The 12,594-nt window shown below is 33.0% G+C and overlaps 2 protein-coding genes across 3 annotated transcripts in view; one reads left to right on the top strand and one right to left on the bottom strand.

Annotated features, from left to right (window-relative positions):
• The window catches only part of LOC108746366 (proline-rich nuclear receptor coactivator 2-like), a 4,515-nt gene extending 4,161 nt beyond the window's left edge, over positions 1–354 (bottom strand). Inside the window, exon 1 of the mRNA XM_018483097.1 lies at positions 279–354. The gene's annotated coding sequence lies outside the window, so the exon portion shown is untranslated. The remainder of the gene's footprint in view (positions 1–278) is intronic.
• A 3,372-nt stretch (positions 355–3,726) lies between these two features.
• The window catches only part of LOC108746365, an 11,109-nt gene continuing 2,241 nt past the window's right edge, over positions 3,727–12,594 (top strand). For both annotated transcript variants that reach the window (XM_018483095.1, XM_018483094.1), the window contains exons 1-3: positions 3,727–3,944; positions 4,035–7,018; positions 11,595–12,338. In XM_018483095.1, the coding sequence (XP_018338597.1) occupies positions 4,049–7,018; positions 11,595–12,338 (3,714 nt within the window). In that variant the 5' untranslated portion in view covers positions 3,727–3,944; positions 4,035–4,048. The remainder of the gene's footprint in view (positions 3,945–4,034; positions 7,019–11,594; positions 12,339–12,594) is intronic.

Below are 12,594 nucleotides of genomic sequence, written 5' to 3'. Positions count from 1 at the left end.
AAAATATATATAAAATATATATATATATATATATATATATATATATATATATATTAATTTGATAAAGGATTCACAAGTTCTCGCAATTACTTTGTCTTTGTTCTTTGTTTCGCCCAATCGACTCTCCCAATCCTTGAAAGCATTTTATCTTCCCAGTGTCTGGTACAGGATATGCGCTTTTCCGTAAGAAAATAAACGCACATTGTCAAACGATCTCGGACCGTCTAAACAAAAATTCGAAAAAAAAAAAAAAACAAATAAAAAGGCGTCTTTCTTACCGGTAAACGCTCACGAGTTGCCTCTCGTGGACGACGTCCCGCGTCCCTGCTCAGTAATTTTTCCAACTGCGCAATAATCACAGTATCCAGGGCAGAGCGGTGGTGGGGACGACGACGGTGACGACGCGGTGGGATAAGTGCGGTGGGGCACCCCGGGGACCTGTTAGCGCGATGCTACCTCGCCTCAAGTTCCTCTTCTCTCGCGGTCCTCCCAGTGCGCGTTCCCCGCAAATTCGACCACATCCGGTGACCGTTAGCCACCTTAGCTCAGTATCCTTCTTCCTCCTACTTCCGCCTTCACCTCACGCGGCCTACTCTCTGATGCGGAAACAGAAAAGCGGTACGTTCCGCTCGCTCCCCAGCACGACAATAACGACTCCTCTCTATCCAAAATGGCGGACTTCGGGCCGTTGTTTATTTGTCTTCTCGCAGCTCTTCTTTACGGCACTGCCAGATCGAATTGGATTACCCTGGCCGAGTTTGTCTCGCCGTTGCGTTTCCCGCACGTCTCCACGCCAAAACTCTCAGGAACTCAAGTCCTCTCGCCGCGGGCGAGATCCGTCTGAGGGACGTGTATGTATGTACAACGCACCGCTACGCTACGTGTCTCGGGAAGCACCGTATCCGTATGCTTGCACTCCGCGTGCTCTCAATACTTTTCTTTCTTCTTTGTCGTCGTGGCCGTTGCGTTAGTTTCCTTCTCCGCTTCCTCGTTCCAGCTTGATCCAATCTGGTTCAATCACACAAATAACAGTCACTCCGCAATCGGAAATCAGGCTCGCGTTCTCTCCAGCATCTCTACGAGTTCTACGTTCTAGAACACTCCTCAAATCACAAACACTGATTGGAGAATTCCGCTTGCGTCTTTATAACCTATCGCGAGGAGAGCCACTATCCCCTCCGCGCGTTCGACCAATCAGCGCGCGCGTTACTTTCCCATTCCATTTCGTGCCTGCGGCACCTGCGCCAACCTAAAGGTACAATTTCATGGTGTCGCTTGTCGCAGCGATAATGACTCCTGCACACGGAACGCGGAAACGTTTGCCACGCGATGGAAGTTGGCGTAGCCAATCAACATCTCGCTTACTCGAAAGTAATAGATACATAATTTTCACCGCACACAAAAAGAAGTTGAACTCCAACTTTTACCGCGCGGCGGAAGTAATAATACATTTTTAGAAGTTTTGCATAGTGAGGCTGACTTAAGAACATAGAATTATTGGTTAGTGCGACAATTTCCGCCGCGCGGAAAAATTATATTTTAATGTAAAATAATTATTATATTATACGCGTTTCGAATTTCACAGATTTTTTTCTAATTTTGAGCTATATATACAGGGTATTGGTTAAGTATATTGCCTCTTGTCGTACGGAGCTAACTTCAACTTTCTGCGATTGCGATAGGTGTGTCGCATGAGCTCAGCCAATCACAATACAGAAAGTTGACGTTTAGAATTTGTTGTCGAATTGCGTGTAAACAATCGTTGTGACTATTGTAGACGCTCATTTAGCGACACTCTTGCATGCGACAAATTTTCCTGCGATGCTACTACTCGCGACATGCGACACAACCTGTGCGACTATTGTAGACGAGGCTATAGATTGGCTGTCGCAACAAATTTGCGATCGGCTTGCAACTAATGTAGAACCAGCTTAAAGATGATCATACGGTGATGAAATTACACGATGCGGAATAGAACTGCGGAATAGAGAATGCGTTATTGAAGCAACCAATCAGCGCTATTCTGCACTTTTCTATTACGCAAGTTTTGCGTGCTATGTTCACATGGTGCGTCAAAGACGCATCCAGGTTGAATATAATTTAAACACTACTAACTTTATGTTAATAATTTGCTTATTAAAATGAAATATAATTTAATTAAATATAATTAAATTGTAAAAACAATTATCACTGTTGTAGTATATTTAATGTTTTACAATTAATATTTACAATCCCATAACAATTTGTTTAATTGCTTTAATGCATGCTACACCATTTTTTCGCATCGTATGAACATAGCACATAAAACTTGATGGAAAAGTGCGGAAAAAGGCACATTGAAATCGCATGTAAGGCATCATTGTTTTTTTGATCTTGGTATTTATATTTATGCACTCAGATTTTGTCATTTTGTTTCATTCGTCTCGACATTACGCAATTTCATCATATCAATCAGCATCAGATTATTTTAACCTCTTACAATATGACGCAATTTATCACAAGACAATGACGCACTCGCTATTCCGCAGTATCAAATGCAGAATAGCGCTGATTAGTTGCTTCTATAATGTATTCTTTATTCCGCAATCGTTTTCCGCACCATCTGATTTAGGATGAAATCACACGAAGAAATCTGTATAAATAGAGATACTAAGATAATGCATAAGAAAATGTACCAATCAAAGTGCTTTATTTTCTTCTTTACTATGAAATAAAGAACTTTAATTGATTGGATTTCTTATGTCTTATGTGTTATGCATTATGCAAAAGGCTTCCCCCTTTACGCAGGATTCGCTGCATGGGACATAAGAAACAAAATTGTCGCGTTTGTAAAACGACTGAACGTGATTGTAGTTGTAAGAATTGACCAATCACAGTCAAATATTCTCCTTATATTCGACTTGATTGGTCAATTCTTACAACTACAACCACTTACAACTACATTTACGACTATTGTAGAATAGGCTTTACAGTCGAACAACAGAGGAATGCTCGAAGGCTACGTTCGGAAATATCATCCGAATATCATTTTATCCTTATTATTCACACAATGACTGCGTTCAGCGGACTCAACAGTTAAATAAGCGCTCGCTGTTATTGGTGTATTCTTTTAGATTATCCAATTAGCATTTTAAATCATGAAGAATATTATTAATAGCAGCGAGCGCTCACTCAACTGTTGAGTTCGCTGAACACAGCCAATGGCCTGATTTCCACTGAGGGTTTAAACCGGATCAGAACATAAGAACCAACTACAGTCGAGTATTCCCTTGTTACAATCGAACGACAGGGGAATGCTCGACTGTAGTTGGTTGATTCTTACATTCTGATCCGAACTAAATCTTCGGTGGAAATTAGACCAATGTTAAATAAGCATAAGATACACGGGCACACCCGGATGATATTTTCGAACGCAGTCTAGGAGAGGATATCTCTATTGTCTAGTAGTTTACATCGTGCACTTGATACGGGTACTAACTAGTAACTTTCTATTGAATAATCTTAATTTCAGCGATACGTATAAACATATATACGATATGTGTATTTAATTAATTATTTTGATGCATATTGTACCAATTTAGTATATCATTCTTTGAATACATCACTGAAATTAAAATAATTTAATAGAAAGTTACTAGTTAGTACGTGTGCACATCTATCAAGTGCACATATAAACTAGACAATTATCTCTTAATAATTCGAAAGGTATATGTATGCACATACTTAAGTAGTTTCGTCGGTCCATTTGTTGCTCCTGAAGTTAGTGGTTTGTGCAGTTGAAGTGTTGAGGTGCTTTAAATCTATTGCAGTCGCAAACAAAACGTCAACAAACTATTAAATAACCTTCACATTATCTCATCATCTTTTTGTCAATTTTCGTCTCGTTAGCTTTGTCGTACATATTCGCAAAGTTTGATTTTAACACTACTCTTATTTATTACTAGGTATATACTTATTCTCTATAATTTGAAGGATATTTTCTAAAAATATTATTTGCACAACAATTTTATAATGTTTGTTCTTCAATCTTACAGAATTGTGCAAAGTTATGAACAAAGATGTTTTTCATAACCTACTGATTCAAAGTCAACAATGTTTATCAATGGAAGAACGGACTTTTTTAACAAACGCGATATATGATATGGATACCTTCCATTCCATGATAGACATTATTTTGAATAAAGAAAACAATAATATTCAAAACTGTTTGAATATTAGAAACAATCCAGGACCGTCTACAGAAGAAATTCCATCGGAGATGGATCATAGTACTGATTGTGTTTCTGAACGACCGGAAATGCCACATCCTTTTGTGGAGAATATAAATGCCAAAGTGTTTAACAATCCAGGATCATCCACCATGGAAATTCAGTCGGAAATAGATCATAATGCTGATCAAGTTTCTGAACAACTTAAAACTCTGAATTCTCTTATGGAATGCATAAATTCAGCAGAAATATTTGATAACTCAAAACTAGCCACCTCGGAAATTCAATCAAAGATATCTGTTAGTATTGATAACATTTCTGAGCAATCTGGAACGTCAAATTTTTTAGAATGTATAAATGCTGAGTTTGGTAACCCAGCATCATCTACCATGAAAATTCAATCGGAAATGTGTCATACTGCCGATAATCCAGTATCTACCATAGAAATTAAATCAGAAATATGTAATACTAATGATCCAGAAACATTTGTGGAAATTCAGTCAGAGATATGTAATACTAATGATCCAGAATCACTTGTGGAAATTCAGTCAGAAATATGTAATACTAATGATCCAGAATCACTTGTGGAAATTCAGTCAGTGCACTACAGTAAATGCCATAGTGCTGATAAAATATATAAACAACTTGAAATGCCGACTTCCATGGACATAAGTGTAGATCTACCACTATCACCAAAACCATCTACCTCCATGGAAAATCTACCAGATATACAAGATAGTGCTAAGAAAGTTTTTAAACAACCTAAAGCATTAGATTTTTCTAGGAAACACCCAAGTGCTGAAGTAATTGATGTCTCATCTGATTCTGATACCGATTCTTCTGTTGATTCTTCTGAGAATTTTTTTGAGAATTCTAATGATTCTTACGATGATATTTCAATTATCAATACTGTAAATAAAACAAATATTGATGAACCTATATCTTCATGTTCTACTTCTCAGCTGAATGGTAATAATAATAATACATCATTGACAAACGAAATTCATGTTCTAACTACTGGCAGTGGCAGACAAGCTACAGATGTTAACAATAAGATCCAAGATAGGCCTAAAGAAGATATTGAGGAAAATAATAATGATGTTTTATTCGTAAAGAGGAAACGATTAAATAAGTCAAGACCAGGGTGCAGTAAAGATTCTGAAAACACATTCCTTGAGATGAAAGATTTCTACAATTCGTCCAATATGGATGAATTACTAAAGGATGCAAAATTAATACATGCTCTTCTACCTTCTTCTAGATATAGTTACCATTTGATTTATAGAATGCTTAGTAGTAATCGATTTGCAAGAAATCGTATTGAGCTTACACTGTGGGACTTATTACCAACAGAAAGACCGTTACCACAATATTTAAAGAGACGAAAATGTTCAGATGAAATAAATTTTATAGAACATAAAAAGAAGTCCCATATTTCTCTACAAGAAGATCAGATAGACACAAATACAGCTTTGGGAAAAAAAGAACAGTTGTGTGCGAAAAACGAGATAATTGCTGATAACAGAAAATCAGAAAATATAGCATTTGTATCATCAACAGGTGAGAATGATGAAATGATAGAGAATATGTCAGAAGTAGCAGCTTCAAATAATACGAATAATATCAACCAAAGCACAATACCTTTGAAAAAAGCAAAGCTAAATCATAAATCGGATGAATCTACTACATCCGTTAAAGATGGTAGCAATACTAGCAATATTAACATTGTTCCAAATTCAAAGATATTCACGTCATCAGAAGTTGGTACAGAGAGCAAAGAATTGCATTCGATTGATAATTCGGAAGTTAAAAAAACATATGAATCTGATAGGCATTCAGAACTTTATAAAGTTCATAAAGTTGTGGCACCGGCAAAGTTAACGCTTCAAAGTAATTTCACGACACCAAAAGGTGAAAAATTTCATAAACCGACAACTCCTGTTTTATCACCGCCAAAATTAAAAATTCTTACTAAAAATACAATATCTACAATGTCACCAATAGCTGTTTCTATACCTATATGCTCTATACCTAAAAAGGAACCTACTAATATAATGAAACAGAATAAACCAATAATTGTTCATCCAAATCTAAATGAACCAATAATTCTTCATCCAAATTTAAATTCATCCATAAGCCAATATCCAGGAGAAAGGTTTACTACCTGTCCTAATGTAATAAAGCAGAATGAACAGATCGCTCATGTAATAAAGCAGAATGAACAGATCGCTCATGTAATAAAGCAGAATGAACAGATCGCTCATGTAATAAAGCAGAATGAACAGATCGCTCATGTAATAAAGCAGAATGAACAGATCGCTCATGTAATAAAGCAGAATGAACAGATCGCTCATGTAATAAAGCAGAATGAACAGATCGCTCATGTAATAAAGCAGAATGAACAGATCGCTCATGTAATAAAGCAGAATGAACAGATCGCTCATGTAATAAAGCAGAATGAACAGATCGCTCATGTGTTTCATCTAAATTCAAGTATATTTGCACCGACTTCTACGTTACCAGGCACGTCATCAAATGACAAAAAAGCATCTGATATGCATGTTGTACCTCTACCACACTCAATGTGTCAATCGATTAATCGGGTACAAATAGAACCTCAAATAGAACCATATGTATCAACAGAAAAAGATAGCACTAAAGTAGCTAACGTTCTTACTACAAAGACATTAATAACACCTGCAACAATAAATACTGCATCGACTTCAATAGCTCCTGCTCAAAGTACCTCACGTCTCCAAAAAGCAAGCAGTAGCAATATGACTACTCAAGTTAACGACAAAAGCTTAAAGGTAAAAACGTGTGTCCTGCTGTAACTGCATTTAAAATACTTAAAGAACATCTCCCTCAATACATTTTGTATAGGTTAAATTTATTTAATGTTAGAAACCGGCTATATATTGCGCGTGTATTTCATTTCCATTATATTTTCAAGAAACGAGAACATATATCGAAATTTTTTCAAAAAATATTTTAGATGCAGTTATAGTAAGATACTTTGCTGTTACATTTTCAGACATACTGCTCAGCCATGAGGATAATGTTTACTTTCTTGTGTTGTGATTTTTTTCTCATACATTCTTATCTAATCTTTATATATATCGTTTTCGCAATTATCATTATTTGAGTAATGTTCCGGTGGAACTCGATAGCTCTTCTGGCTAAGATTCTAGCTTCAAATTATTACTTTTTTATAGTGCTCTTAAAAAGGTCATCAAAACGATTAGGTGGAAACATTTTCCTTCTGCCAGAAAACTGGAGATTCTTCAAAAAGCCTGAGCTTTTCAGCTCTCTGACTGAAAACCAGAAAGGTGTTGACTGTAATTGTATTTACCATTGATTTTCATAAAAATTTTTGTAAACATTTTTCCACGTACATATTAATCCTAATCTTTAATACACTCTAGGTCATTCGTGTCCTGTGCATTTCTTTTTTTTTTCTTTTTTGAAATATTAGAGCACCTGGTCAAGTACCGGTCTCTTTTCTATTCCTAAAAAACGTTTAGTATCTAAAGAACAAGTTTCGTACATTACTGGCCTCAATTCGTGCGTATTTTTTAATTGGCATAACTTCGAAGTTCATGACTTCTGAGTCATAAATGATCCAATAAACAGAGTGTACAGAGTGTACATTTTTTGTAACTAAAAATTTTTATTTTTTTTCTTTATTTTTAACTAATTCTCGATTGTATTGCGGGAATATTTCACGAATTATTAAAAAAAGAACTTAAAACAACATATTAGCTCTTAATAAACGCGATTTTTTATATCCTTGTTCTAAATGTCAATAATATTATATATTATCCTATCTGTAATGTTATAAAGAACATTTTCTTAATAAATTATAAGTTTTTTTAACACAATAGCAAATAATAAAATGGATTGTTTAAAATGTAAATGCAATATATCTTTAATGTATAGCCATTCATGCATATTAAAAAACATTATTTTCAGGATACTCAATAACTAAATTTTTTAGACAGTCGACATTTGAACTATTTTTTTTTTGTAGTTTGGAATATCAATTTTAAGATATTAAACTATATTTTTCCTTTAAACATTTTTGTTTCAGAGTGTTTACATTTTTACATGAAATGCGTTTTTCTCATTTCGTTATATTATTAATTATATTTAGTTACAACAATTTATCTACAATTTGTTACGAATATATAACTGCACAAATACTTTCTAAAGATGTCAAAATATATGTAAAAATCATTTAATAACTCATATTTATATATATTTGTAAAAGTAATGAAAATTAATTCAAGACATGAATGATCGAACGTGTATATTAAGGATGCCAAAAACTAAAGTGTGTACTAAAGATTAATCGATCTCTTCCAATTCTATATTTTAAAATTATAAAAACCAAGAGTCAGGTATTATAATGATTAGAAAGATATAAAGATTTAAATTTTCACTTTTGCTTTTGTGAATTTCTTTTATAAAGGGCCGTTTTATAAGCTCTTGCAAACTTGTAATATATTTCTTTATGTTTTAAATCAGAGTTGTCCAGGACTGTGTACTTTTGATTTGAAATTAAAATATTATATTATATAAGTCGGTATTCGTATCTGTTACCGTTCCTGCTCGTCACTTTATTGCAGGTTTGGCAAAGATTAATGTTTTTTTTTTTAAGAGTAAATTATTATGTTTTTTCTTAAATATGTTTTTAATGCTTTAAACATGCTTTAAACAGTATTATAAAAAAAACATATTTAAAACATATTAAAAACATTAATTAAGCATATTTAAAACATATTTCTTACCAATCCTATTCATTGCTGTTTTATCGTAGCATGCGATGCTCGGTCTCAGGGATCACATTAGTCTGAAAAAGTTTTTGATTTATGTCATTCATTATATATATATGTTTAAAAGAATTCTGTTACTAATATTATAAGATACTACTATTCATAATATATTTAACTATACATGAATTTTATATATACATTATATATAATATTAGTAACAGAATACTTTTAAACAACGACAGTTAACGAACGACATAGGTCACTTTTTAACGATTTCTAGTGTCACCTCTAAGACCAAGCACCGAGCGCTATGAAAATAGTAATGAAGTAGGGACGATAATAGGCATGAATACTGACACATTTTAATTTCAAGCCAAAAGTATCCAATCCTGAATAAGGTACCTATCATGAAACATGAATTCCGATCGGAATTATTCCGTTTTTCCTAGAAAACACAATTGACATTTAGAGAATAATTGAATAATTTCGATCGGAATCCATTCCGATTTGTTCCATGATAGGTGTCCAGCATTGTTTTAAGTGAACAGATATAGAGAAAAACTTCCTATTTCATCATATTTCATCTCGTCTTATAATATTTAAATATAGTGAAAGACATAGGTCAAAAATTGCCAGTTTATCTTCTTTTTCTTTCCTCTTGAAGAGAAAAGGAAAAAAAAGATGAACTGATGCAAAAATTCAGCTAAAAAGAATAAGCCTTCATGCTTGTAATCAGTAACGGATTATATACGAGACGCATGCCTCAGGGTTGGTCCTCAGGGAGTCCTGTGGCTCGTGTACTCGTTGATCCCCAGCTTGTGCGTGCGCCATGCATATCGTTATTTGTCAGTCATAACCAGAGAATGGAAGTAACTCGTTACTTATAACGAAGTTACAGTTATAAGTTACTTTTTTTAGTAACTGTAATGATAACGAAGTTACATTTTTTTTTTTATAATAGTAACGAATTTTACAGTTATCTTTATCATTACTCTGCGCATGATTGGACACGATACGACACAAGTCACTCACACTGTAAAATTTTCGTAAATTTACATATATAATAAATGTAAAAATTACATGATTAATCCTGTAAATATAAAAAATCGTAGAATTTTACAGAAATTATGTAATTCCACAAAAATTATGTAAATTTGCTTTTATTGTGTAAATATTACATAATTTCTGTGAAATTGCATGATTTTTTTCTAAAATAAGATGTTATTTTATATGGAAAATTACGTAAATAGTAGGATGTTTTGAATATTTTTTGTAATTATTCAAATTTTAGTAATATTATGTAATATAACAGTAATTTTTCGCGTATTGCTATTAAGTATATAATAATAGATCTGTTTTCTGTGGTTAAACAAGTGTACACTTAAAGTGAGATAGATATACATTTGATATTTATCGAAAGTCGAAATCGAGAAAGAGAGTTCTAGAAGAGTCTAGTGCAGGAACAGAAAACAGTCCAAATATATAGTGCGAAATGTGCATGTATTGTCATATTATCGTTTCTATAACTGCACATATAATTGTACTTATGTGTAACTACACATTGTAATTGTACTTCCGCAATCTGTTTAGTTATAAACTAAGAAATTATTTTATTTCCATATTGCAAATTTACAAACGCGTGGACGTTTATAACTATTATAGTGGTCTTAAAATTACTCACTATATAATAGTTTTAATTTTACACAAAAATTTTTTACAATGCATAGCACTTGAGACTAGAAAACCTCTAAGCTTATCCGCTGTGATTGGCAGTCGTCGATTTTAAAAAAGTAACGGAAAAGTAACGAAAAGTTACTTTCTCAAGTAACGAGTAACTGTAACTTGTTACTTTTAAAAAGTAACTTTCCATTCCCTGGTCATAACCTATATACTATAGGTTTTTTATTGCTGTACTCTGAACTGGTGCACATGGTGCAATAAGTTAAAGTGAAATAAACGTATATTTGTTTCACTTTGGCCTGTTCCTGCACTAGATTGTTCTACAACTCTCTTTCTTGCTTTAAAAAAATATCAAAACAAATATCAATATGAAATAATCTATGCTTCTATATCAGTGAAAATTGTTGCTGAAGTATAAATGTTAAACTATACAATAATAAAAAAGACAATCGGAATAAACATCGAGCCTGTTTCTGTGATGCTTGATTCCAACTATCCGAAGATGAGTTCTAGGTACAATGCATCGTATGCTCCTTTTGCGCGCACACTGGCTGTATCTTAAAAACATTAAATACAGTTCTTTTATTGCAATATTGATGTACTTTGCGTTTTATTATCGATTTCTCGAGGCATCTCATATTAAGACCACAATTTTTTGATTTTGCGATTTGCTCACTTTTTACATTCTTTAATTTTCAAAAAAAAAGTTGGAATTAAATTTTACATCACATTATCTTAAATCTTATTAAATTCCCTTCAAAATGACCTATTATTTTTTTTAATTCTGCTTATAGATTGCTAGCATTTACTCAAAATGAATTCCGTGTCTCATAATAGGAGTCTTTTCTCTATAGTTTCAGTTTTATTATATTAACGATAAGATATAGAGATAAGAACAAAGATAAACATTAATTAACTATTTTCTTTTTAGCAACTGTTACCGATACTAACTCCATCAAAACTCATTCCAATGTACGATCCAGATAAAATGAATTGTAAAGTAGAGCAACTGGAAAAAAAAGATGCAATAGGAATTAAAAAAATTAAAATACATACATACATGGACAAAATGGAAGAAGTAACAAACAATGCTGAGCAAAAAGAAAAAGAAAAATCAAATGAGAAAGCTACTAAAATATTTGCCAAATTAATACCTATGTTTCCAACTGTAAAAACTAGTTTTATTAAGAAATTATGCTATGACATGAAACATGATGCGAGAGATGAAGTAACAATAGCTGCTGCTTTAGTCGAGATGCTACTCAACTGTGACCAAAAAAATTTATCGGTTGAACAAGTGAAGCCAATAGAGCCACAGGCAACAACTTCGAAATTTTATGATATGAACGAACAATATGCGGATTTGCTAATGATATTTCCTGAAGCAGATCCTGTATATTTAAGAAAAGTAGCTGAGGATATATATAGTGATCCCGAACGGATAAAAGAATTTGTTCAGTCAAAATTAGAAGATCCTAATTATCCAACGCGAGCGCAATATCTGGCTAAACAAAAGATTACTCAACAACAAAAACAGTATACTACGGATTTCCAAGTAAAACAATTCTTAGAGATATTTCCAGATCCATTTGCGTACTTCGAAGATGATAAGAGGAAATGCGAATTCAATCCGCATGCAATAGATTTTCTCAAATATTACTTCAGTAAAATGAGGGTATGCTTAATTTAAGATACAATTAAGACATTTTTTTAATCCATAATTATAATTTTTTAAATGGATTTTCGGCGGTATTGGATTACAGTATCATGATTTAAAGTTTTGAGTGTATTATTATATTTCTTTATGAAGCTCAATAACCTGATATATTATTAAGTTACTTTAAATTTATTTTTATTTATGATTTTGATTATCTTTATCGTAATGAAATTATAATAATTTTTCTACTTAAAATAATATATATATATACATG

This window comes from Trachymyrmex septentrionalis, unplaced genomic scaffold (assembly GCF_001594115.1).
Source record: "Trachymyrmex septentrionalis isolate Tsep2-gDNA-1 unplaced genomic scaffold, Tsep1.0 scaffold168, whole genome shotgun sequence".
NCBI classification, from domain to species: Eukaryota; Metazoa; Arthropoda; class Insecta; order Hymenoptera; family Formicidae; genus Trachymyrmex; species Trachymyrmex septentrionalis.
This window is presented reverse-complemented; position numbering and strand designations above follow the sequence as displayed.